The 27,840-nt window shown below is 46.7% G+C and overlaps 1 protein-coding gene across 6 annotated transcripts; it reads right to left on the bottom strand.

Annotated features, from left to right (window-relative positions):
- Window positions 1-192: 192 nt before the first annotated feature.
- LOC105616741 (lipopolysaccharide-binding protein-like) lies at window positions 193-27,840 on the bottom strand. 6 transcript variants are annotated; one of them, XM_042230123.1, is made up of 16 exons: window positions 27,654-27,840; window positions 26,839-26,953; window positions 23,740-23,868; window positions 22,760-22,915; window positions 19,876-19,939; window positions 18,394-18,460; window positions 16,685-16,918; window positions 15,680-15,771; window positions 12,850-13,026; window positions 9,951-10,010; window positions 8,616-8,786; window positions 5,980-6,047; window positions 4,575-4,620; window positions 3,613-3,676; window positions 2,361-2,437; window positions 193-1,470 (listed from the first exon to the last, which is right to left on the bottom strand). In XM_042230123.1, exons 1-16 carry the CDS (start codon window positions 27,775-27,777, stop codon window positions 1,438-1,440), a joined length of 1,677 nt encoding a protein of 558 aa, XP_042086057.1. In that variant the 5' UTR covers window positions 27,778-27,840; the 3' UTR covers window positions 193-1,437. The 6 variants fall into 6 exon arrangements, 4 of the variants coding, with proteins under 4 accessions (XP_042086057.1, XP_014955364.3, XP_042086059.1 ...); XR_006055700.2 differs by having other exon boundaries at window positions 1,446-1,470; window positions 3,525-3,676; XM_015099878.3 differs by lacking the exon at window positions 18,394-18,460 and having other exon boundaries at window positions 16,855-16,918.

Below are 27,840 nucleotides of genomic sequence, written 5' to 3'. Positions count from 1 at the left end.
AAAAATGGTAACTTTCTTTGCTAACTAACCAAACATTTCAGGATAATACTTGGCTTTGGTTCATTACCACTTTCTGGGGAAGTCCTCTCTTGCTATTTTAAAATTGAGGAATCTGGGGTTTGGGGAGATTTAATAGATTTTTCCTAAGAGAGCAAAGAGGTGATGGAACCACAGTCATAAAGCAGGTCACACTTGCCCCAAGTCTATGCTCTTTATTACTCCTGTAACTGAGTATGATATGTTAGTAAATTTCCTAATTGTATTATAGATTAGGGTTGCATTCATGGTGTAAATCCCTTTTATTCTTGGTGGGTTATTTTAGACCAGGGGTTTGTACATTGTGGCCCATTGCTCAAATCTGGCCTGCTGCCTGTTTTTTTTATTTTTATTTTTTTAATAAAGCTTTACTGGAACACAGCCACACATACTCTAGCAGACTGTTCTCTGTTACAACAGAAGTGTGGAGTAGTTACAACAGAGACAATATATTCAGCCAAGACTAAAAGATTTGCTCTCTGGTCCTTTACAGAAAAAATCTGCTGGTTCCTGTTTTTGGCTCTAAGCTTGTTGTAGGCAGAGACTGTGTTTTTCTCATTCTGATCCCACCTCTTCTAGCACTCAGCCCAGGGACAGAAGCCAGTGCAGGCAAATTAAAATTGAAATCATTTACCAGATAGATCTGTAGTCTGTGTAGGAGCTGGGTGGTCTGTGGTCTCAGTGAGTCTTCTACACCAAGAAAGTAACAGAACAAGGCTTTAAGCCCATTTCTGTCTGACTTGCTCCTTTAACCATGACATCAAATAACATCTACAAAGTCGCACTGCTGCTGCTAAGTTGCTTCAGTCATGTCTGACTCTGTGACCCCACAGATGGCAGCCCACCAGGCTCCCCTATCCCTGGGATTCTCCAGGCAAGAACATTGGAGTGGGTTGCCATTTCCTTCTCCAATGCATGAAAGTGAAAAGTGAAAGTGAAGTCATTCAGTTGTGTCCAACCCTCAGCGACCCCATGGACTGCAGCATTCCAGGCTCCTCTGTCCATGGGATTTTCCAGGCAAGAGTACTGGAGTGGGGTGCCATTGCCTTCTCCGACAAAGTTGCACGTGTATGTTTAATGTTGAGCAGCATGCTTTGGGCTACATGGTGGTTGAACACTGCTCATGTTTTTTTCCATCACTGAAGTTTTCTCTAGGGGACCACGGGCAAGGAGTTGGAATTGGCTCCCCAGAGAAAGGCTGAGGACAGCTGAAAGAACGTGTAGAGACACAGGAAGGGGTGGAGGGAAGTCAGGTGTGTCTTCAGGCGTCAGCCGTTTCCTGCGTCCATTAGGACAGAAGACACTCATGGGAGAAGAGGCAGCTTCAACCCCTTCAAGGTCAAGGGCAGTCCACTTGTGTTGTCCACTCCTCCAAGCCACAGTTACTCTTCCATTATCAGGCTAATCAACATTGGCCCCTAAGAACAAGAAGTTCTGGAGAGAAGGCAAAAAAGATGAGAAAGATCATTTTCTGAGCTGCACGGCATTGGAGCTTCCTGAAAGGGAAAACTTTACAGGAAAACGCAAATCCTCACTTGAATCAAAAACCAAGTCAGTCTACAAACCAAGCCAGTGGAGGCCTTAAACACTGCCCCTCAGCTGCCTGCCCCTAGGGATTTATCTGCGATTTCCTGATCTGACTTCTGGAAGACATCCACAAATGTCCTTTTCCTGCTTCAATTTTTTACCCCCACTGGGAGAACCATGTACACACTGGTGCTGGTTGAGTTTACTCCCCTCACATAATTAATTTCTAAGGATGTAGCCCTTACCTTGGAGTAAGAAACATACTAAACAGTGATGACACCAGTAAACTAGTACTTCTGGATTTATGTCAGAAAGTGTCCTATGCTTGTTCCTGGCTCTGCCCCTGGTATGTTTCTTCCACCAGAAAGCGTCGTCAGGTTTTCTTCAGGACCACCCGTCCAGGGTGGGAAGCCTGGTCAGGGGCCTAGTGGGGGCTCACAGCCATGGACATTCTGGGCTTTTCAGGTGGCCCCTTATCAGCCAAGTGGTCCATCTAATCTGACCCCTTTACACCCTCATCCTGCCTTCAATGGCTAACAGGCCTTGTACACTGAAGGTGCTCCATTATCATGTTTGAGCTGAATTATTGGGAGCTGAGCTATTTGACTGAAGCCAAGATTCCAGATCATCAAAATGTGCCATTTATACTCCAAAATTTAAAACAAAAATTCTTTTCCTATGAGGATTCAGTTCAGGATCTATGTGAGGGTCAGGGACTCCCCTGAGTATCCATCAGCCCTAAAGCAAATATCCCAGAAGGTCTAGAGATCCCAATTCAGACACCACTTCTCACTGACCTCGTGGATTTGGAACTCCAAGCTGTTGAGGTAGGTGTCCCTTGGCAGAGGGAGTGGGATGCCCTCCTCAAGCTTTGCTGAAAGATAAAGAGCAGAGCGCAGTGGGCTGGTCAGAGGAGACAAGGGAGATGTGAAGATGCAGAACATTGCATTTGCAGCTGGCTAATGCAAAGAGAGAGTGGGCTGCTTTGACATGTGGCACGCTACTGGATGCAGGGCACATCTATCCACTCTTCAGCCTTTTGAGCTTCTACTGGCCCCTTCAAGAGCCCCCTTTCATCCGCTATCTAAAGTGGCCTGGGCTGGGACATGCAGCGAGCAGTGTTTACATGCAAGGACTCAACCCCAAGGACCACCATCTCCTCCAGGCCAGTTTTGCTGCTTGTAGCTCTTGGTGAGGCCAGTTGAAGAAGGCCCTGGTATCAGAGGAGGCGCGCTGGGTTCACAGACAGCCACTATCCCAAGAACTACTTCCATTACGGTCATCCAGCAAGTCAGCGACCTCGCCTCACCCTAGGACCCAAATGTGCTAACCCCAGGACTTCCCTGGTGGTCCAGTTGTTAAGAATGCACCTGCCAACATAGGGGGCAAGGGTTCAGTCCCTGGTCCAGGAAGATCCCCCAGGCCGTGAGGCAACTAATCCTATGCACTGTCACAACGGAGCCCACGCTCTGGAGCCCACAAGCCACAACTCCTGAGCCCACGCACTACAATTACTGAAGCCTGTGTGCCTACAGCCTGTGCTCTGCAGCAAGGGAAGCCACTGCGATGAGAAGCCTGAGCACCGCAACTGGAGAGTAGCCCCTGATCGCCACAATTAGAGGAAGTCTGTTTGCAGCAATGAAGATCCAGCACAGCCCAAAATAAAAATTAAAATGTGCTAACTCCAGGTGCTCTCCACAGCACTCCCTGGAATGCTCAGTCTCCCTTGGGCTAACTCCTTGGGCTTTGGGACTCAACCCAGCCCTCTAGACTGACCTCCAAGTCGTGTTCAGCACCTCCTGCTAGCTGCCACAGTCCTCTAGTTCCCACAGCTTTCTTCTGTGGTGTCATTTATCTAACCATTGTCATTTACATGTCTGCCTTCCCAACAACGTGTGAACACCACGAGGGCAAAGATCATGCATTGCTAATCCCCCAGCCACCACAGAAGAGAGGCTCACCTTGTTGAATGAATTCATGAACCATGAGTCCTACAGAAAGGGAAGAATTCAGCTTTTGCACGGGGCAGGCTGTAGCAGCTATTCTTACCATTGAGAGAGGGGTATACAGTGTGGAGTGCATAGTAATTGAAGATGGATTCCATCAAATTCACCTGGAGCAGAGAAGGGGCCAGAGCAAAGGAACCAAGTAAGACAAGAAAAAAACCAGCAATCCAAGGGAAGAACATCTGACTCCCCACTCTGAAGACATCAGCCTGTTATCCCATTTACAAAATAGAGGTTGACAATGACCGTCACCATGACACATAAATGGTTCCTTGCTCACAATTCCCAAATCCCAAATCTCTGAACTTCATTCTCCACAGGTGTACGTAGGCACGTTTTGTGACAAAACATGACTTGAACTGTCTTGGTGCTATTTAGCGGGTATTTTCTTAAATTCTACTTTATTTGAATGTTTTAAAATTTTGCTGCAAAACTATGAGTGTGTTTGATTATAGAATGCTGCCCCAGATCCAGGGGGGCATGCTCCACAGTACCTCCCAAGAATTCCCAGTTCTGAAACTCATCAGTCTCAAGGGCTTTTGAGAAGAGATTGTGTACCTGGCCTTTGTTATAATGACATATACTGAGAGTGGAATATGTGTGACACATTTGGTCAAGGTGTCTTACTGAATTCATTGCCCCATCTCAAACTGCAGTCCCCATTCGAGATAGATGCTATTATCATTCCCATTTTATAGTCAAAGAAACAGGCTCAGAAAGGTTAAGTGTTTTCCCCAAGGTCACACAGGTAGCAAGTGGCAGAGCTGATGGACGAGCCCAGACCCATCATCCTCCAAAGCTCATGCTCTGAACATGCACGTCCTGTCACTCTTTTTGCCCTTCTTGGATGATTAACTTTCAGATGTGATATCCTGATTCCTGCAAGACTACAGTGCATCTTTTCTGGGATCTCATTGCTTCTCCTGGAGCCCTTCCATGAAGCTTCTTCCCATGAAGCCCTGGTTGGAGAGGACATTCAAGAAATGCTGAAGGAAAACCACTCACATTGAAGAAACCGATGTTGGAGTGCTTCAGTTCCAATTTCAGCTCACTGTGCAGAAAGAGAAGCACAGGTCACTCCACGCTATGGCTGGTACTTTCCCCCAGGTTCCCCCACCAGTGGGGCATGTGGTACTTGTGGGCAAGGGCATTTCTGGGGGCTGGATACCCAAGGGTTCCTCTGCAATGTGCTTGTGGATTTAAGCCGTTAAGCATGCACTGTGTGGGACTTCCCTGGTGATCCCATGGTTGAGAGTCCACCTTGCAATCCAGGATTGGATCCCTGGTCAGGCAACTAAGATCCCAGATGCCACCAGGCAAGTAAGTCCTTGCACCACAGCTACCGAGTGATGAAATGAAAATATGAAGCATGCATTGTGACTTAAGAAGTGACATCGTTAAAAATAATGTTCGCTGAGGCTCTTTGATAATTTGAAGAAATTATGATAATGTAAATATTAACCAGAAAAAGTGGAATACAAAAAAAAGTGGTGATGTATGCCTCCAATGATATAAAAATGTATAAAAAACTGGAAGGAACCATGAACCTATTAATGGTGATGATCTCTGTGTGGCAAAATGATGGGGGAATTTTGTCTGTTGTTTTTTTTTAATACTTTGGTAATTTCCAATTTTTCCTTGCCATGAGCATGCGTTATTTTATAGCATGGCAATAGACAATAAAAATAGAAAAGAGAGGCACCATAAATGATGCTGGCACGTTGACTTCTGTCACTATAAAAGCCAAATCACCCACCATATTTATCTCCCTCCTCCCAGGCTTTCCCTTGGCTGCTGACTTGGTCCCCTTGTTCGGAAATTCTACTTACCCTGGATCAATCTCTCTGTTTTCCACTCACAGGGCAGGGGAGTTTTGATAATTCCTTGGTAAAATTGTGTGAGGTCCTCATGAATTCTCCTTGCTTTGCTGTCTCATACTCTAAGCCCTTGGCTGTCTTCTCTGACACTGCAGAGACCCCCAAGCCATATGCATAAACTCCAAAAGCCCCAAATGCTCATTGTTAACTTTTTATTTCTGTATTTATTTATTTTAATTTGGCCACTTGGCATATGGGATCTTAGTTCCCCAACCAGTGATCAAACCGGTGCCCCCTGCATTGGAAGCACAGTCTTAACCACTGGACTGCCAGGGAAGCCCAGCTTCTCTTTTTTAAAGATCTCTTAAGGAGATGTTCATTTTAACAGGGTCAGGGCATTCTATGAGCCAACAGCATCTAACCGTGAGACCAGGAATTCATTCTCCCAGGGAAGCCACTGCACGTGGGTCTCAGCAGGGAGCAGAGCATAGACTGGATGAAACGTGGGGCACAGGTGAAGGCTCTGAAAAGAGGACACTGCTAGGACAAGCACCAATCCACCCACTTCTCTCCTCTTCCCCATGGCCTCTTACCTCCCTGTGGTCAACGAACCAGTGATCCTCGTGGAGTTCACATTGATGGTGATGGAGATGTTGGTACTCTAGAAGAGCAAAAGAGGATGATCCAGATTCTCGGCCCATGAAGACATGCTATTGGGTCCAAGAGCGAGACAAATCTCCAGAAATAGATACCACAGCCAGATGTGGGACATATGAGCGAACAGCAGCTGCCTAAGGATTATGGACTGAGGAGGCAGGAAGGAGGTGGCTCCACAGATGACTTTAAAGAGAGGTGAGCTGAGGTTTCAGACATCTCCATCTTCATGGAAGCATCAGGAAGGGGGAAATAAGGCCAGACTAAAGACACAGAGCATTTGAATGGGGAGACTGTCCATCTGTAAGCAGGCCACCGAAAGTTCAGAGTCCCCAAGCCCTAGGGACATTTAAAGACACCAGTAATTGACATCTATGTTTAATGATTAAGGTTGACCCGTTACAGATGTGGGGTTGAACCAGGTGACCATATCAGGAGGCTCCATAAAGCCTGTCCTGTCTATGATGGTTAGCTGTTCTACCTGAGTCCATTTCCTCTTTCCAGGAGGTGAGATCTTACCTGTAACACCTGAATCAGTGTTTGTGGCAACATTACTGAACAGCTCCACTTTGAAACCTGATTGATATCCCAGAGGCTTGTGGTAGGAAAAACGGAACACTGTTTGTGTTCCTACCAAAGGACAGAAGGCTGGCTGCTGCTTAGGCATAGACAAGGTCATTATCAGTTTGAACAGTGGCCAAGAACTATTGAAGATGAACAGGGAAGGGTCTGTGGCAGAGTCAGCTTCAAGTTTCATAAGACAACCCACTGGACTACACTTCCTAGCTTCCTTTGCATTTAGGTGTGGCCATGGGACTGAGTTCTGGCCAATGCAATGTGTGTTACTTCCCGACCTTATCTTGGATTTTCCAGTCTCAGAACTTGAGAAATAAATTTCTATTGTTTAAGTCAGCTAGTTTATGATATTTTGTCATGGGAGCCCGAGCTAAGATAGCGCTTGACATATATCATATCTGGAAATTCCCTGGCAGTCCAGTGGTTAGGATTCTGCCCTTCCACTGCAGGTTTGATCCCTGGTTGGGTAACTAATATCCTGCATGCTGAGTGACTCGACCAAGAAAAAGAAAAAAAAATCATTTTCTTTTGACCCCCATGTTTTCTGGTGAAAAACATGCTGCCATTGGAAAAGTTTTTCCCTTAGAGATAAGGTGGTTTTTTTTTTTCTCTTGCTGCTTTCAAGACTTTTTCTTTACCTCTAATTTTCAGAAATTTAATTATTATGTGTCTTGGCATAGATTTCTTGGGGTTGATCTAGTTTGGAATGTGCTCAGCTTCTTGAATCTGCAGCTTTGTCTGTCTCTTGCTAAATGTGGGGAATTTTCAGCCATTATTTCTTTGAGTACTTTTCAGTCCCTCCCACTTTCTCCTCTCCTGAGATTCTGATGGCCTGAATATTAGATCTTTTGTTATAGGCTCTTTTCATTTTTTTTCTTTGGTCTGTTTTTTTCTCTATAGTTCAGATTGGGTAATTTCTACTGTTCTATTCTCTAGTTCATTTATTCTTTTCTCTCTGGAGTTTAGCAATAAGTTAAATGTTAGTCACTCAGCCATGTCCAACTCTGGGACCCCATGGACTGTAGCCCGGCAGGCTTCTATGTCCATGGAATTCTCCAGGCAAGGATACTGGCTGGGTAGCCATTCCCTTCTCCAGGAGATCTTCCTGACCCAGGGATTGAACCCAGGTCTCCCTTCGAGCAGGCAGATTCTTCATCATCTGAACCACCAGGAAGCTATGGTAAAACAATTATTGTCTAAAAGTTTTCTATTTTACTAGACTTTGTTTTTCTGGTTCTTTGGGTGGAGAAAGGAGGGTTTTGTTGTTTGTTTATTTGTTTTTTTGGGCCCCACGTGCAGTATGTGGGTTCCTAGATCTCAGTTCCCTGATCAGGGATTGAAACTGCACTCCCTTCATTGGAAGCAAAGAAACTAGAGGGGATTTTGATAGGGATTGTGTTGAATCTGTGAATGAATTTGGACAGTATTGCTATTTTAAAAGTTCTTTAAATTTTATATTTTCTTTAAAAAGGTAATTTGATGATTTTTATTTATAACATTTTAAATAGGTTTATATAGGAGACACAAGAGACGAGTATTTGATCCCTGGGTTGGGAAGATCCTCTGGAGTAGGAAATGGCAACCTACTCCAGTACTCTTGCCTAGAAAATTCCATGGACAGGGGAACCTGGAGGGCTATAGTCCATGGGTTTGCAAAGAGTCTGACATGACTTAGCAACTAAACAACAACAACAATGCTTTAAATTAAATAAAATTTCAATTTAAGTAAATGTAACGGCGAGAAAGCTAAAAATTTCCACCTCAGCTGGAGTGAATGACTTTTAAGGTTTCTTGCAACTCTGATAGTGTTATGATTTGATTAGCTATATGGGGAAGCTTGGCTGTTCAGACCAAGCGTGCAAGACCCACTCACAACACACCAGAAATAAATAGCCTTCAGCTCCTTCAGCTGTGTAGTCTCCCAGTCCTTTAGCCAAGGGAGGAGCTTCTACCCATAGCAAACATGACCTTTTATTGCCCTGGACAGATTCAGACTTACCGCCCTGATTTGGAAGAGGGACTTGCGGCCAGCAGAATTGGGCAGGAGAACGAAGGCCTGGATGTCCATCACTGGCATGAACGTCACATTTCCGGGAGTGAATGTCAGGAATGGAGCTGATTCAGGTGATGTCTCAAGCTCTAGATCCATATTAGGATACAACATGGCCAGCTGGAAAAACAGGGCAGATACTAGGGGAGGATACGAGACAGACCAGAGGGACCTTGAGCTGTACTAGGGAAGGCCAGATGGGCAGAACCCCCAAGACTCAAATCTTCAAGGACCCTGAACTGGCAGTGGAAAATCATAGGATGATGGGGATTTTATATGTATATATATAAATATATTAAGTTAAAAAATATATAAAATATATCAAATGGTTAATGTAGCAATTTAGTTGATGAGAAATACTGATGGCTATAAATAAATGCATACATGTTAAAATTCAATAGTAATGGGGATATGCACACAAAATGTAGTTTCACTTTATTCCATGAAAATGGCCAAAAATTTCATACATGTGACAATATCCAATTTAGAAGAAAAAACACTCAAAATAGTGAGAGAAAAAATTAGCTAATATTCTCCAAATATTTGTTAGTAGGGAATTATATTTTTAGAACTCTTTTTCAGTGGATGGCTTTATGGTTGCAAAGAGCACTTTGATAATGTATCGGGATGGGTAGAAATACCACAATGGGCAAGCTCCAATAACAGTGGATGGTCACTATACTGCCTCCTACACTGTGTTGATTAGTGTGCAAATCTGGGGCCAGAGCTGAATTGCCTGGCTCAAGAGAGGGCAGGCTGAGAACTCTTCTCCACTCTGCTCCTGCTACTTTTCAGCTCTGCTATACATAAACAGCAAACAAATACTGATTGTTGGTCTAGACCCCAGTTATTAGCCTGCCCAATATGTCCCATTTGCACCCTGGAAGGATCCTGAATATTTGTCCTGGCTGAGTGTTATCCCCCATTTGATAACGACCAATCCAGCAGCAACTTAGTGGGGGCAGGTACTAGAGTTGTTCCCATTTGATAGATGAAGAAACTGAGGCCCAACAAGATTGAGTTCCCAAGACAGGAAACAGCAGATCCCAGATTCAAACACAAGCAATCTGAATCTGGATCCTGTGTCTTCATGCCTCCAGAAGTCAGAGAATGATGGAAATTTTGAGGCAAAAAAAAACTTAATAACTTACTTAGTTGCTTACTTTTATCCACTATGTTAATAAGTAAGCTGTTTGTTCGGAGAAAGTTTATGCACAGCTTGTAGATGTCCACACACAATCTCAACATTTGGCCCATGTCAATGGGCTTGTCCTAAGGTCTTACCTGAGGAATAATGGCCCAGAATGAGCTGGTATGCAGCTGGATTGGGAAGTCCAAGGGAATCTGCAACACACCAAGCAAAAAGCCACTTGAGAAGCAGGATGCCAGAGTAGTTAGAGGCGTGGACTTGGAGGTCAGGCAATGGGGCCTCAGATGCTGCTTCCGCCAGTTTTTGGCTGACTTATGGTTGATAAACTTTGTTAGGTTCTGTATCTGGAAAAGGAGGATGATCATAATAGCACTTGTACAGGGTGTGCAAGGACTGAACGAGATATTCTAAAGGTAAAGAGCTAAGTGCAGGGCCTGGAACATAGGAAGGGCTTAATAAATGTCTATGATTGTTATTCATCACTTCTCAGGATTCTCCCCTAAAGGGCCAACAAGAGCTGGTAACCACTACAGTCTGGACTTAACGTGCTTTCAGATATGGCTTTCCCCAACCCCAAACTCTTTTTCTGGCCAGAAGTCTCTCATGGTGCTATTCTCTACCCATGCCCTGGAATTGCTCATCTTTCAGCTTGGAGAGCCCTGCCTATAACTGTTGACAGCACACCTTTCTCCATCTCTTCCCCCTTCAAGATCCTCACCCTTGGGACTTCCATGGTGGTCCAGAGGCTAAGACTCTATGCTCCCAATACAGGAGGCTCAAGTATGATTCCTGGTCAGGGAACTAGATCCCAAATGCCACAACTAAAAATCCTGCATGGGGCAACTGAAATCTGGGGCAGCTAAACAAGCAAATATTAAAAAGAAAGATCCCCACTGTTTCTTTGGGCTGCTGGGAGTTGGTGATGGACAGGGAGGCCTGGTGTGCTGCAGTTCATGGGGTCACAAAGAGTCGGACATGACTGAGCGACTGAAGTGATACTGATTGTTGTTGTTCAGTCACTAAGTTGTCTGACTCTTTGGGACCCCATGGACTATAGCATGTCAGGCTTCCTTGTCTTTCACTATCCCGCAGTTTACTCAAACTCGTGTCCATTAAGCTGGTGATGCCATCCAACCATCTCATCCTCTGTTACCCTCTTCTTCTGCCCTCAATCTTTCCCAGCATCAAGGTCTTTTCCAATGAGTCAGCTCTTCGCATCAGGTGACCAAACTATTGGAGCTTCAGCTTCAGCATCAGTCCTTCCTGTGAATATTCAGGGTTGATTTCCTTTAGGGTTGACTGATTTGGTCTCCTTGCTGTCCAAGGGACTCTCGAGAGTCTTCGCTAGCATCAGTTCTTTGGCACTCAGCCTTCTTTACTATCCAACTCTACTTAGCACTTATCACAGTGCTCGACTGGGAGCTGTGAGAGTGCCCTGCTCAGACCTCCCTTCACAGGCATCAGCTGTGAGACAAGCAGCTGGTTGACAGGCTCCCACACCCCCTGCCTCACACTCAGGCCTCACACCATTCACACTGGGACCACCCTCTCCCAGACAGCTCCCAGCCCCTGACTGGGCACAGCCCACGTGGTAGAGCTGGAGAATTTTGTCAGATTTCAGGATTCAAGGGGATCGCTTAAGACAACGAGTCAAACTGAAAGTCACGATCAAGGCTTCATTTGCTTACTGCGAGAGAGGAAGCGAGAGGGTAAACCGGAAAGGGTGCTGGCCCTGCTGTGTCCCCCTTTTCCCTGTGGCAGGACATAGGATGCCATCATGGACCCAGTGGGAGGTGGTGGAGGAGACAAGGAAGCACCAGGAGGCCAAAAAAGAAAAAGTACTGACTATTGAGTCAAACTGGAGCAAGCTGTCTTCAAGGCCCCCAGGAAGGGATCTCAGCTGAAGTTACCCCCTCCCCCTCCACAAATAGGCCTCTGAATGGGACGTATCAAGGCTGGGAATGCAGATTGACAGGCGAGGCACGGGCTTGAGTCCCTAAGGGCACCTCACTCTGGAAACTAGCAAACACTGGCCATGAACCAAGTCTGGACTGGGTGAGGCCTGCCAGGTAAAGCTCAATGTAACTGCCTGCAGGTGGACCTAATAGATCACACATAGGATTTCACCTTGGAGCCAGACTCCTTTGATGCCCGCCTGATACACACTCCTCTAATAAGCAAGCTTGGTGCTGGGGCTCCCCTTCGGCTTAGCTGAGACTTAGAGACTCAGCAGCACTTCTGCCGCTGAGTCTTCCTTCCCTCTGCTTTGCAGTTATCTCGGGTGGCTCAGATGGTAAAGCGTCTGCCTACAATGTGGGAGACCCAGGTTTGATCCCTGGGTTGGGAAGATCCTCTGGAGAAGGAAATGACACCCCACTCCAGTACTCTTGCCTGGAAAATCCCATGGATGGAGGAGTGTGGTAGGCTACAGGCCATGGGGTCGCAAGGAGTCGGACAGGACTGAGCAACTTTACTTCAAGGGCTCGTCCCACCTGTTCCATCCTCCAATGCCCGTTATCTCTCTAGGTGTTTTCCTAATAAATCTCTTATAAGTCTGAAGTTGTCTTGGCATCTGCTGCTTGGAGTACTGATACAACACACCAGAGCCTGCGTTATTTTTTGAAAATACTATCGAGACTTCACTGGTGGTCCAATGGTTAAAACTCCAAGCTCGAAATGCAGGGGGTGGTGGTTTGATTCCTGGCCAGGGAACTAAGATCCTGCATGCTGAACGGTGCAGCCAAAAATAAAAATTGAAAAAAATAAAATACTGCTACTATAGCTAACATACATACACGCATCAGACTTCAAGTTCTTACAGGCTGTCTCTCATATAATTCCTGGGGAATAGGCATGCTTGGGATTCACACGCACAAAGAGGGAAACCGAGGCACAGCCTGGATTCAAACCACTATTTGGCAGGCTCCAAATACCACATTCTTCTCCCGGCTCCCCAGAGCACTCACAGTGGATCTACTGTCCCATCTGATTTTCTCTCCAGGGACCCCCAGCCTCCTCCCCACCCCCACTCACATGCTTATTTTGGATGGTGAATTTCATCTGCCCGGCCTGGTAGTAAACCCTGCTGGCCGTGTTGAAGGCATATTCGGAGACAGCAAAGTAGATCATGTGGTCATGTTTCTGGGGCAGCGTGATGGGTGGAGCATCAAAGGGGACGGAGGTGTTCCAGTTTCTGCCGAAGAATTCACCCTGCAGACGAACGGACACATTGGCTACCAGGGTCCCTACCAGAGACGTCAGGCCCAGGTGGCGGCTGGGCTGGCGATTCCTCTCTAGGCTGTAGGGCTGATGTCTTCGAAGATTCATGTGGCCCTACAGTATGAAGGCCCTAACAGCTACCTGAAATTCCCCTATCGTAGACTGTTTTCTTTGGGTGGGAGCTATGTCCTGTGTTCTTCCAGGCCCAGGATGCAGGGGAGGGAGCACTGCCCAGCGATAAGTATGGACTCTGGAGCTTAACTGTTTGGTTTTGGATCCTGGCCTGCCATTTACTCGCTCTGGGATCTTGGGTAAGTCTCTGACTTCTCTGTGCCTCAACTCCCTCACCTGAAGAATGGAGATGTTGTGGGACTTCCCTGGTGGTCCAGAGGTCAGGAATCCGCCTTGCAACGCACAGGGTGCGGGTTCGATCCCTGGTTGGGGAACTAACACCCCACATGCCACGGGGGCAACTGGGCAATTAAGCCCATTTGCCATAACTATGGAGCCTGTGCTCTGGAGCCCTCATGCTCTGACCAGAGAGCCTGTGTGCCGCAGGGATAAACCCCGCATGCTGCAGCAAAGATCCCATGTCCCGAAACGAAGACCAACACCACCAAAAAAATTAATTAAAAAATTTAAAAAGTGGGGATGATGCTAATGGTTTCTACTTCATAGACGCGGTATGAAATTTACATACATTAACATTTGTACAAATACTTAAAATAGCACTTGGCTTATAGTGAGATGAGCTTCCCAAGGTGGCACTAGTGGTAAAGAATTCGCCTGCCGGGGCAGGAGACATTGGTTCACTCCTTGGGTCGGAAGATCCTCTGGAGGAGGGCATGGGAACTCATTCCAGTAGTCTTGCCTGGAAAATCCTATGGACAGAGGAACCTGGCAGACTACAGCCCATAGCGTTGCAAAGACTCGGACATGACTGAAGCGACTTAGCATGCACGCTCAGAGTAAAAAGCATGTAAAGAAAGTGTGAAGTCACTCAGTCGTGTCCGACTCTTTGCCCCATGGACTGTAGCCTACCAGGCTCTCTAGGCAAGAATACTGTAGTGGGTTGCCATTTCCTTCTCCAGGGGATCTTCCCAACCCAGGGATCAAACCCAGGTCTCCCAGGGATCAAACCCAGGGCTCCCGAATTGCAGGCAGACACTTTACCGTCTGAGCCACAAGGGAAGCCCTGTAAGTGTTAGGTGTTAGTTAAATAAATAAAACTGGAGAGGGTGACAGTCCAGGACCTGGCTCAACAGGGGCTGTGGGAAAGACCAGAATGAAGACAGGGTGTATTCTTTTCCTACTGCTGCTGTAACAGATGAGTGTAATCTTAGCGGTTTAAAACAGCAGAGATTGTAGTCCTTCACATTTCTGGAGGTCAGAAGTTAAAACTCAAGATGTTGGCAAGTCTGCCTTCTTGAGGCTTCCGGGGTGAATCTGCTTCCTTTTCTACCCTTTAGAGGCCACCTGCATTCCTTAGCTTCTGGCCCCCTCTCTTGCATCACTCTGACCTTTCGTTCCAAGCTCTTGCTTCTGTCACATAACCTCCTGTCCTTTATCACCTGCCCCCTTTTTATAAGGGGCTTCCTTGGTGGCTCAGATGGTAAAAGATGGTAAAGCATCTGCCTACAATGTGGGAGACCCAGGTTCGATCCCTGGGTCAGGAAGATCCCCTGGAGAAGGAAATGGAAACCCATGCCGGTACTCTTGCCTGGAAAACTCCATGGACGGAGGAGCCTGGTAGGCTACAGTCCATGGGGTCGCAAAGAGTCAGACATGACTGAGTGACTTCACTTTCTTTTCTTTCTTTTCCTTGTTATAAGGACCCTTATGATTACAACTGGCTTCCCTGTTAGCTCAGCTGGTAAAGAATCTGCCTGCGATGCAGGAGACTCCGGTTTGATTCCTGGGTTGGGAAGATCCCCTGGAGGAGGGCATGGCAACCCACTCCAGTAATCTTGCCTAGAAATCCCCACAGTCAGAGGAGCCTGGGGGCGCAAAGAGTGACTGAGTGACTAAGCACAGCACTGTGATGACAACAGCTAGCCCATTAATCCAGGATAATCTTGTCATTTCAAGATCCTTCATTTAATTAAACATTTTACCATATATTTCAAAATCCCACTTGCCATATACAGTAAAATGTTCAGATTCTGAGGACTGGGACACGGACCTCTAAGGGAGCCATTCTTCAGTCTACTATAGGGAGTAAGGCAGGAGGTAATAATACTGGTGCCCATATACATACTACGTGCCAGGCACTTGGCTATGCACGGTATACACATCTCACTTAATTCCCACAGTCACTTTATGATATAAGGCTATTATTATTCAAATTCCATGGAGGCTCAGAAAAGTTAAGTAATTCTCCCAAGGTTCTTCAGCACATAAGTGCTAGGGATTTGACCTCAGGTCTTCTGGATTCCAGACGGATTTACCGTGCTGGTTCAGAGACCTCATCTTGGGTTTTGTTCCACAGTGTGTGCTGTGTATCACATCTTCCCACTGTGGGCACTGGTCAGGGACATGGACTGACAAGCAGATGGTCTGGAGGAGAGGAGAAGCCAACTCTGAGAGGGAGAATTGGTTTTCTGCCAGCCCCCGGCTCCAAGGCCCTTTCTCTACAGCCCCTTACCTTGAAGGGTGTATCCAGGCCTTGGGAGGTCACCTGGGGAGCTCCTGCTAAACTGTAGTCAATGCCAGCAATCTGGTCAATCATCAAGGTGACTATGGAGCAGGAGAGAGACAGCATTATGAACAAGGGAGCCAAACACAGTTGTTCAAGTTGTGCACTGTGCAAATCTATGGCGCTCTTTTCCCATATAGCCTTTGGAGAGTGAAAATGGGGCTGGTGCTGATCAATGGTAACTTCAGTCACAAAAAGAGTGCTTCATACACTCATTCATTCAATATTTATTGAGTACTTGCTATATACCAGGCACAATGAATGCAAGAGGCTAATGAAACAGGTTAGTAGGAGAGTCAAAGTCTCTGTTTTTCTGGAGCTGGCAATCCAAAAGGGAAAACAAGACAAGTATTTGAGCAAATAGATATAAAATCACAACTCTGCTAGGTAGCATAAATTCATAGGATGATGCTAGCCATATAAAGGGGGTGACATGGGGGATATAGAGTCAGAGGAGGTTTTGCTTGGGCCGAGATCTGAAGGAGGAATAGGTGTCAATTGGTTGGCAGGGCGGGCAGAAGGGGAGACTCGGGGAAGGATGCTCCTGGCAGAGGGAATGGCACATGCAGAGATCTTGTAGAAGTATGGGACATGGTGTATTAGTGGAATCACAGGGACCCATGTGATTCCAACCAGCCAAGTTGCCCAGAGCATGACGAAGCTGCAGTCAGGCCTGCCCATGCGATGCTGTATCACCCACTGTGGAGTTGATATTCTGATAGTCAGGGGAGTCTTTGATCGCTTTAAGAAGAGGGGAGGACCTGACCTGATGTATGATTGTACAAGGTACTGTGGACGCCGGATGGGCAAGGCTCAGGGGTGCATGGGAATCTCAGAGCACCCCTGTTTTGTTCAAGCAGCCAGTACAGAGTCAGCAAGTGATTCTCCCATGTGTTTGTAATCCATTGCCCACCGGTGCACCCAGCAGGTTGCTGAGTCCCCACCCTCGATCACCTATGCCCCTGTCTCCAGAGAGCAGACCCTCAGATGTCCACATGTAGGATGGAGAAATACTCGATGGGGAAAGTTCTCCCAGGGTTCTTGGGAGATGATGGTGATGGTTCCAGGGGCACTGGGTGCTGCGGCACCTGACAGCACCCAGAGGAGAGAGGAGGGCTCCAAACCTGGCAGGGTGCGGAGATAGGGCTCCAAGCGGGAGATTGCTGACTTCCTGACCATTTCGCAGATCTGCCGGAAGTGGACGAGACAGCCACGTGAGTCCCTCCGCATCTCCCTCCCAGGCCGTGTCCCTGCCCACTTCCCCACCGCCACTTCAGGAACCATGGGTCATATGCCAACCCTGTAGGCAGGTGAGTGGAGAGGAGGGGGAATATGAAGAAAATGGAGATGAGACCTCCATCAACCACAGCACTTGGTCACTGCCCATTTGTGTTTGCCCAGCTTAAGTTCCTAGACTTTTCTGGAACCCTCATTAAAAGCAGATGTTGGTCAAGTCGGCATTGCCCTGAAGTCTGCTATTGTCATGGTCTTCAGTTCAATGCCCACTGGTTGCTAAGTGCCCAGAAGTGCAGTGTGCATTTATTAGACAGCAGGGGTTGGGGGAACTTCCCTGGCGGTCCAGTGGTTAAGACTTCGCCTTCCAATGTTGGGGGTGTGGTTGGGGAGCTAGGATCCCACATGCCTCCTGGTCAAAAAGCCAAAGTATAAAACAAAAAGCAATATTGTAACAAATTCAATAAAGATTTTAAAAGTGGTCCACATCAAAAAATATTTTAGAAAAGAAAAAAAGACAGAGAGAGATCAGAGGGACAAAACAGAAGAGCTTCTAGGTGTTGGAGGCAGCTCTTATATCAGAGGCTCCACCGCCCCATTCTCCTGCTCCTTTACCCTCTCTTCCTACTGGGATTCCTTGCCATCTGGAATTACCGGATCTGTGAAGGATTTCGGTGCCTGGTTTGCAGGCAGTACTCACTAGGGCCACCAGAGGGCGCGCCAAAGCACAACCAGGAGAATTCCTTTCCTCAGCCAGCCACCAGCTTCCTCCTCCGTGTCAAGAATGGGAGATCCCAGAAGTTGGAAGCTTGTCATTTCCTAACGTTAGCCTTATCTATACCATTTCTATGAATTTTCCTTTCTTACCTGTTAAAGTAATTAATATTTCTTTTATGCCAAGTGTCCTTTTAAAAACTATATAGTCACTTAGTCGTCTTTGACTCGTGACCCCATGGACTGTAGCCCGCCAGGCTCCTCTGTCCATGGAATTCTCCAGGCAAGAATACTAGAGTGGGTTGCCATTTCCTTTCTTCCTGATCTAGGGATCAAACTCCGGTCTCTTGCACTGCAGGCAGATTCTTTACTGTCTGAACCACCGGGGAAGCCCCTAAAAGCTACAGACGTTTAATAAAAAATACAGAAAACTCTCACTGTTGTCAAAGGGAAACAGTTATCCCTTGGCACAAACAGGATATACCTGGGAAAAAGAGTCCAAGGGGTTGAAAAGCCACTCTGCAAGGTGGGCTAGATATAGCTGCCCACAAGATAATGCCCCCTCTTTGTTAAAGGAAAGTGTTCAGCACGTATTAGCCCTAAATGGAGACTTCCCCTTTGACATGAGAAGAAACAGAAAAGGGACCATGTAGGGAATCCCTTGTTCATTTTATCATTCTGCATAATTTGAATGATTATGGGGGAGCTGTACCCACCTTGGGAACCACTGTTTGATGCAAACTCCAAGTCAGCCTGCGTCGGGTGCGCCTGGCCTGGCTTCTCCTGAAGCAGAGGGTAAAGGCAGCACTCCTGGGCAGCCAGCCCTTCCAGGCCTGCATCCATCCACCCTCAGCCCCCTTCTCTGCAGAGCCACCTGGGGCTTTGCACTCACAGCCCCGTGGAGGCCAGTCAGTGACCGCACCCTTGGAAACTGTCTGTTCTTGTGCTTAGCCTCTCTGACACCTGCCCCGCTTCCCACTGGACGCATGGCACCGGGATTTTTCTGGCCCATGTTTCCTATGTGGGTAGGGCAGATACGGCCTCAACCTGCTGCACAGGGCTACAGGAGCATACATGTCTATGAAAATAAGCTTGCCCTTCCCTTTTTTTAAGCTTGCCCCCTTTAGCTAGCTGCTCTTCTGTATTAGGCACTGGTCAGTGCCTATAGCTATGATGTTGTATGGTCCTCACAATAGCCCTCCAAGGTAGGTGCTATATGATTCTTTCTATTATTTTTTTGGCTGCACCTCACGGCATGAAGAACTTCCCCAACTAGGGAAGGAACCTGCACCCTGCCGCCTTGCAGTGGAAGTGAGGAGTCTTAATCACCGGCCCACCAGGGAAGCCCTATTTCTATTTTATAGATAAGAATCCTAGGGTCCAGAGAGGTTAGGCCAGTTAACCAAGGCATCACAGCCAGCAAAGTGGCAGAGCTGGGATTTTTCCCAAAGTATCTGCTTACAGAGTTCATGCGCTCAACAGTGAGGGTTCAAGGAGGTGAAACCCAGATGGGAAATGACTCTGTAACAGTAATAACGTGAGCCCTCTGAACACACCCAGTGTACCTCTATCCAACCAAATCCTCACAGCTCCCTTCAAAATAGGGGTTATTGTCTCCATTTAACCAATGAGGAAACTGAGACTCCAGGGGGTCCCTCAATTCGCCCAAAGATACACAGAGGGAAATGGAAGAGGTACCTCTTTGCCTCTAGGACCAAGGCTTTTTGTAGAGGTGAGAGATACCAAGGGCTGACCTCACTGCTATTTTCACTGTGGTGCATTTTACGGGGTCAGGAGAGGGAACATTATTTGAGAAATATTTTCCTCTATTTGAGATAAGAAAGATATCCTAGGTTTTCTCCCTGAAACGCTTAGATTTATTTTGGCATTTAAATCCTTAGACCACCTGGAGTTGATTTTTGTATATGCTGTGAGGAAAGGATTTAAAGTCACTTCTCCGTATCTAACATTATTTATAACAAAGATATCACTCTTTCGGCTCCAAATGCCAATTTAGCATGTGTGGTTATATGAATCTGGAAAAGCCTTGACATTATCCTTTACGTCATGATTGAAGAAGGTTTTGCTAAGCAAATTCCAGTGACAGCATATTTAAGAGCCAAGCCTGTCTACACACCAAACGTGCACATGCCGATGATCTGTGTGTTAACTACAAATCTGCTCATCCTTTTGTTTACCTTTTGTTCCAAGATGGGTTTGACGTTGTTTTCAATTCTTTCATGGAAGAGGTTCAGGATCCAGCTGGAGAAAAGAGGAAATCAGGTCAGAACCCACTTTATGATTAGCTGAGACTCCTAAGAGAGGGCTAGTGGTGGCGCTAGCGGTAAAGAAACCGCCTGCCAAGGCAGGAGACACAGATGTGGGTTGAATCCTTGGGTCAGGAAGACCCCCTGGAGGGGGGCACTGGCAATCCACTCCAGTATTCTTGTCTGGCAAATTCCATGGACAGAGGAGTCTGGCCAGCTACAAGTCCATGGAACCCTAAGGAGTTGGACACGACTGACTAACACGTTCACTTTCACTTCCCAAGAGAAGGGTTACCCCTGGATCTGAGCTTTCCTGTGTGTTATTCCAAGGGACCTAGCCAGATGAACTTAATCTGAGGGATGGTGACCCATAGTATGCTGCTAAATCAGAAATATAGGTGAGAGTAGGCTAGTTAGGGGTGTGGTATTAACTATATACATCAACATCTCCAATATTCTTTTCCTTCCTTAAAATCCACTCATTTCCTATTTCCAGAACTGGTGGTTCAGTGGGACTAACCCTACTCCTAACCCCTAGGTCTAGAGGCGGGCCCTAGACCCTGGCTCAGCCAATAACAGTCCAAAATGATTGATCCAAGGAATGGCCTTGTGACCCCACATTGACCAACAAGAACTTGGTCAAAGTTCTTATTCGCCAATGCTCTGCCTGGAGCCCTACGGAAAAGGCTGCTCCTGCTTGCTGAGATGGGCTCTAACCGACAAGGAAACCTGGCTTTCTGCGACCATCTCTGCCACTCTGAGAGTGGAGGACCCTGTCTGAGACTAACCTGTCAGACCTAGACCCAGGAGACAGAGAGATTCCTGGCAATATCAAACACCTGAAGCCAATCACAGCTTTGGCTTCCTCCATGGACTTTTGGGGCTTCCCTGGTGGTTCAGTGGTAAAGAACCTGCCTGCTGATGCAGGAGATGTGCGTTCAATCCCTGAGTGGGGAAGATCCCCTGGAGGAGGAAATGGCAACCCACTCCAGTATTCTTGCCTGGGAAATCCCATGGCCAGAGGAGCTCGGCGGGCTACAGTCTATGGGGTTGCAAAATCCTCTGACACGACTTAGCGACTGAGGATGCACAGACTTTTTAGGTATATGTGAGCCAGTCAAGTCCATTTTCAATGCTTAAACACCTGAGTTGAATTTCTGTAACTTGCAACTTAGAGGAGGCTGGTGAATTTGTATGTCAAAAGTTTTAAACATTTCTTGGGGAGAAGGAACGGTGGACCGAGAAGAATAAGAATGGATATGAACAATCTGTTTAGAAAACATGAAATACGTGGCTCTTAAGGATGCACAACATTGTTCACAAGATAGACACTCACTAAAACTGAGACACTGTTACCTTTCAGATTGGCAAAAAGCTTAATCTCTGATGATCTGCCTGTGATGGCCATCGTACTTTCTTACCTTGCTAATGGATGTGAAAACTAGCAAGTCCCTTGGAGGGAAGTTTGTTGGTAAATATTAAAATTACAAAACGCACATACCAATTTAAGAATAAATCCTAGAGTTTATTTGACCAGGTATAAAATGGTATTATTCCCCAAGGTTATTCTTCTAGCATTATTTATAGTAACAAATGACAGGAAGAAACCCTCACTCCCAAACTAAAAATGTATTTATAGAGGACTAATTATATATGTTTTGAAAAGTTAAAGTGTTAGTTGCTCAGTCGTGTCTGACTCTTTGCGACCTCATGGGCTACAGCCTACTAGGCTCTTCTGTCCATGGAATTCTCTAGGCAAGAAGCTCCCCTGCCAACTCCATTCTGCTCTTCTCTGTGTCCTGGAGGGCTGATGTCTAGAGATTCATCTCCCAAACTCTCTTGCTCTCTGGCTGCTGGTTGTTTTGGCTAGTGGGAGGCACAGGCAGGAAGGAGAGAGGAGATGGGGTACTTATACCAGGCGCCTCCCTGTTGAACCCCTATAGTCCTGTCCCCTGGTCCCTCCTCTGAGATTTCAGTTCCTTCAGGCTCTGGTAACCTCCTTGCCTCCCTTGCTGACCACTCCTTCATCCTGCCCACACTCCAGTTAATATTCCCCTCTTGTTTGCCACTGACTCTTGTCAGTTAAGCCTTTCGAGTTGCCCTGTGTGTCCTGCTGGGATCTGAGTGACGCATTGCCAACCCAAACCCAGTGAGAGGCTGTCACCCCACAGACCACCACCGTTCATCCTACATTCACTGGTCGGACCCTCCAGGGAAATCACTTTGAAATGCGGGCTTGCCTTGGAAGACAGTCTTGCCCAGGCATTGGCAAACTGTTTCTTAAAGGGCCAGATTGTCAATATTTTGGGTACTGCATGCCAAATAGTCTCTGCCAACTACTCAACACTGCTGTTGTCAGACTAAAGCAGTCCTGGACGAATGGGCATGGCTGTGTTCCACTGAAACTTTGCTTACTGGTGGCTGTGGCTTCCCTAGTGGTCTGGTGGCTAAGACTCCATGTTCCCAATGCAGGGGGCCCAGGTTCAATCCCTGGTCAGGGAACTAGATCCCATGAACCGCAACTAAGAAGGTGCTTGCCACAACTAAAGATCCCAAGTGCAACAAAGATCAGTGATCCCACATGCACGATTAAGACCTGGTGCAGCCCAATATATAAATGAATATTTAAAAATAGATAAATTTAAGCAATGGTTGGCAGGTGGATTTGGCCCCTAGGCCTTACTTAGTTTGTTGATCTCTGATCTTGATGGATCCTCAGTTTTGCTCTTATGTCCCATCGGAGGCGTCCCCTGGGTGAGCTGGCTGCTGAGGCAGCTCTGACAATCTCCAGCAAGTGTGTTTGGGGGTCACTTACCTTATGTGTCCAGAAATTTCAACACTGACTTGGCTGATGGAGTTGTGGCAGTGGATCACAGAGACAGTGGGTCGCCCAGACTGGTCCTTGCCCAAGTTCAGAGAAACCAAGATGGAAATGCCGTCCACACTCAGATCAAATGTACCGTGTAAGGTGCTGGGTGGGAGAAATGAGAAGCAAAGGGTACAGAGTCAGTCACCTCTGAGAAGATGAGCCAAACTTATGCAGACCCAGGTTTGTCTCTCAGTCCCCACCAACTAGTTGTGGGTCCTGAGTCTCAATTTTTAAACTTCCCAGGTAGGGTAGTAGTAAAGAATCTGCTTGTCAATGCAGGAGACATAAGAGCGGTGGATTCCGTCTCTAGTTCAGGAATATCCTCTGGAGAAAGAAATGGCAACCCACTCCAGTATTCTTGCCTGGAGAATCCCCATGGACAGAGGAGCCTGGTGGGCTGCAGTCTGTAGGGTTGCAAAGAGTTGGACATGAGTGACTTAGCATGCACACACAGCTGGTGTCGAGTATTAGCTGTGTGCCAGGCACACTGCTAAATGCCTTATAACTGTTATTTTGTATAAGCTACAACTGCACCTATGAGGTGGATTATTATTGACCCCATTTTACAGATAATGAAACTAAGGCTTAAGGATGGTCAGATCTGCATCATTTATTGACTGGAGAGGTTTCAACCCAGTAAGGGAATTCCACTGGGGGAGGACATTTTGTTTTATGTTATGCAGTCTCTAAGTTGTGTCTGACTCTTTTGTAACCACATGGAGCCTGGCAAGGCTCCTCTGTCCCTGGGGCAAGAATACTGGAGTGGGTTGCTGTTTGTTTCTCCAGGGGATTTTCCCAACCCAGGGATCAAACCTGCGTCTCCTACTTGGCAGGCGGATTCCTTACCACTGAGCCACCAGGGAAGCGCAGGAGAGGATATGCCCTTGCCCAAAGTCAAGAGACAGTCTAATGCCAGTACTACTCACATGAAAGACTTTTCCACCTTCCAGTTCCCACCGACAGATATGTAGTTATCGGACAAGGAGGCTTTGATACCCTGACCTGGATGTAGACTCAGCTGGGAGTCCTGGAGTAAGAAGCGATGGATCCTCATTCTAGGGAAGGAAGACAGATTATCAGACTCAGAAAAACCAGGGGCACATCAGTCCTCTAAATGAATCTTGAGAGTCCCCTTCAGCCTCTCACACTCTTTCAAGTTTACTGACTTAAACCCAAAAGGACAAATAAATCATTTCGTTCACATCCTTCATGGTCTGCTCAGGTTTTACCTCCTCCAGGAAGCCTTTCTTCCCCAAGCTTCCAAGACCAAAGACTTTCCTCTGGCCTCTGACACCCGCCCTCATGAGCTGCCCATGTCTATCCTACTTACTGGATTCTCACCACCTTGAGGACCCTGTGGATGGTCTGCCCCTGGCCCCATGCCGTCTGCCTGCCTTTCTGTAGAAAAACTTTAGTCAAAGAATATGTTTTAATCGGAGAAGTGAGAAAACGCAGAAACAAAGGAAACTAGTCAAACCAGACCAAACAATAATAGTTTAGTCATTAAAGAAAGAACCTTTAGTTCCTCCTCAAGGGCTTCAGATAATATTCTGAGCCATATCCTTTGAGCCGTTTTGTATATAGTGAAACTCCCACTATGTGGAAGAAGTTAACCACATGATAACCAGAAGGTAGCTATGACATAATTCCAAGAATCAGCCTCCAAGAAATGGGAACAAACCAACTCTGTAACTATAGATTAATTTTACTTAAGAGTCAAGATGATGCTGATCAGACCACTGGATGGCCAGTTCCAGGGTGACTGGCAGAGCTGACTATGCCGCTTCTGCATGCAGCCCGCTCCCTCCACCTGTGCCCCCCTGAAACTCTTGCCCACTGATTGTCAGCGGGGAGTTGGCCTTTGGAACTGACTCCACCCTCTCCTTTGGTTGCTAGCCTCTGAAATAGCACAAACTTTCCTTTCCACCAAACTTTCCCCTTTCAAATGGCAAGCATCTGGATCTCACTTTCGTAACACTGTGAGCTGGCTTTGCGTTATGTATCCTTCAGCTTCCCTTTTGTATTCCCACCCTAACCCACTTGGAATACAAATAAGGGCTCACTATTTAGATCCTGGGACCTGTGGGGCACACATATGAGAAATATGCTGTAGATACATTTTTCTTGTCCTATAGAGTTTAAAATAAAACATTGTTCACTTTCCCTTACAGCCTCAATCGACTGCAGGTGAGTAGCAGTGACCCCTTTAAAGAGGGCAGGTGCCTTCCAGGTAAACATTGCTCTGGTCATTTGTTTATTTTTGTTCACAGGTCCATTGCTTGTTCGTCCCTTCTTCTAAACATATGTTAACTGGGAATGATGTGTGCAAACCACATTTCCCAGAATTCTTTGCAACTGGTGTTGCAAAGAACAACCGGCCAATGGGATGCTTTGGGAAGAGATGAGTGGATAGGAAAAGGGGAGAAGCCAGAATATTTTTTCTCCTCTCTGCCTCAGATTGTGTCTTGGTAGTGTTGGTTACATTTCCACATTGGGGCAGCTCCTGCAGACAGTCCCTTCCCTCATGATCTTAGCTCCCTTCTAGAGATCCTTAGATCCTTTCTAGAGATCGTGTACTCGGTTGATTTTGTCTTTTGTCTTGTCTTTTTCTCTCTGGCTTTTAGAGAGGATGTTAGTAGCTTTTCATTGCTGCTAATTTTAGGTTGCGTCATCATTCTCAAAGTGGCTTTTCAACTCTCAATTTGTAGCAAATTCCTTATATGCGGTTCCCTCCACTGAAGTTCCTGGCATGGGTTCTACTTTCCCAGCTAGTGACTGATGGATACATTCACCTTGCCTGGGACACTCATCTTCATTACTCACTGTGGTCATTTAAGTTGGTGGTTCTTGTCAGATCAACACTTATTTGTCCACTCAACAAAAATTCATTGAGATTCTCCTGCTCTGTCAGACCTGGCTCCAGGCACAGGGGCCACAGAGATTCAAAACTCAGTCCTTGACCTGGAGAGTTTGCAGTTGGTGGTAGATCCGGATGTTAACAGACCACAGTAACTCACTGTGAACACCAAGTGCAAGGGGGTACTCTAGGGCTGTGGTAAGGGGCATCGCCCTGTAAGTGGCATGTCCTAGATATTTACTGTCTGTGCATAAATTTAAAATGGCTTCTTTTTGCCGACTATCTCAGGGAAATTGTCTTGAGAGACTTGAGAAGGATTCTAAGAAGCAGCCTTTTCTGTCAGTGATGGACAAACGATCCCCAAGAACCTATTCTGGACATTGAGGAAGCTGGGGAAGAATTTATATAATCAAAGAATGAATGAAAAAAGAGTAAGGGGTGAGGATTCTAGGGCTGAATATGAAAAAGCTGGGGGAGTGTAAGGTCAGTTACATCTCACAGGGAGGGAGAAGGGAAACCAGGGCTGTTAACCAGAGACCAGGAGGCTCCTTCTTCATTTCTTATTGGGGATATGTGTGGATGCTATCTTCAAGGAGCAGTATGCAAATAAAATATGGACAAGGTCCAGAAAGACTTAAAGTCCTTGATTGCAACCCCTAACAGGCTCTGAAGGGTGGATGGTACGTCTCAAACAGGTCCTTGATCTGGAGAGTAGCCAGGATTCCCTGTGTGTTTGTCCCTCAGTCGTGTCCTACTCTTTGTGATCCCAGGGACTGTAGCCTCTCCCCATGGAATTCTCCAGGCAAGAATACTGGAGTGGGTTGCCATTCCCTTCTCCAGGGGATCTTTCTGACCCAGGGATCAAACCCAGGTCTATCACATTGCAGGCAGATTCTTTACCATCTGAGCCATAAGGGAAGCACCCAGGTTTCCCTGGCAGAGGAATAATCCAGAGCTGATCTTTGCAGGGCTGGCATAGGAACTGATGAATGGTTTCTAATTCAGAAGATTCAAAAAACACATAGCACCTTCCAAAAGTCCCACAAGAGCTGGCCACGATCCCTTTACCTTTAGTCCAAGTGATGGTCCAATGTTTATCCCCCTTCCCCATGACCCTCGGTCCCCATTCTTCCCCCTCTGCTGCCCCCATGGAGAACAGAGACCTCACCCACTAAACACATAGTTCACACTTCCAAGCCAACCAATTCCATAGCTTCCTGACAAATCATGCATCTTGGTGGTGGACAGCTCATTCTTCAGGGTGGCTTCTCCATATTGACGGGCTGGGGGAACATAGAGTTAACACATTCAGTGGGAGGTAGCTAAATATAACAGTTGAATGGCTGGGCTTTGGAGTCATGTGGACTGGGATGAAATGCAGGATTTACCACATACTATTGTAATCCCAAGGAATTTCCTTATACTCCCTGAGCCTCAGTTCCCCCATCTATAAAAAGGTAACAACAACGATGATGATGATACTAACCTGAGTCTGAGCATTAAATTAGATCATGAATGCAAAGTGCCAGGTCAGTGGCAATCATTGTTATTTATTCATCCGGATTAAGGTTGTGGAAGCAATAGTGGGATACAGTGGGGCTTTTGAGGAATCCCTGACTGCAGTTTGGTCAAACCTTAGGGTTTTTGACTATTGCCTGGGTCGTGTGAGCAATGCAGATGTCCGGATCCAACTTCATCCAGTCTTGGGTGGGTCTCTGGAATCTGTATTTTAATATGTGTCCCAGCAATTCTAATTCTAATTCTAATTCTAATTCTAATTCTGGGAAGAAATACTGATCTAGTCCTATCCTTGGCTTCTGTCATTCAAGATGAGGAATCTGAAGCCCCAAGGTTTCTAAGGCTGATATCCAAGGTTTCTAAGCCAGGCAGTGGCAGAACCCCAGCCTGTGATTCCTCAACCCGATGACCACACCAGTTTGGTGGGCAGAAAGGAGCCCCAGAGAAATCACACCCCTCTCTTACCATATTCCAGGCCTTTTCCGGTGATTCTGGCCACGAACCCGGGATTAGGTGTTCCTTCTTCAAACCTGGTGAACTCTGCCAGCAACAGTAGGGCCACTACCATATAGTATGGTCTGGCCATCATCCCGTCCTCAGCTCCTTCTGGGCAGGGATGGGTCAGAGTCTCTTTGTAGGAGTCTCCCTTAGT

This window comes from Ovis aries, chromosome 13, assembly GCF_016772045.2.
Source record: "Ovis aries strain OAR_USU_Benz2616 breed Rambouillet chromosome 13, ARS-UI_Ramb_v3.0, whole genome shotgun sequence".
Classification (NCBI taxonomy): domain Eukaryota; kingdom Metazoa; phylum Chordata; class Mammalia; order Artiodactyla; family Bovidae; genus Ovis; species Ovis aries.
The sequence above is the reverse complement of the archived record's forward strand: the minus strand, read 5'-3'. Positions and strand labels throughout refer to the sequence as shown.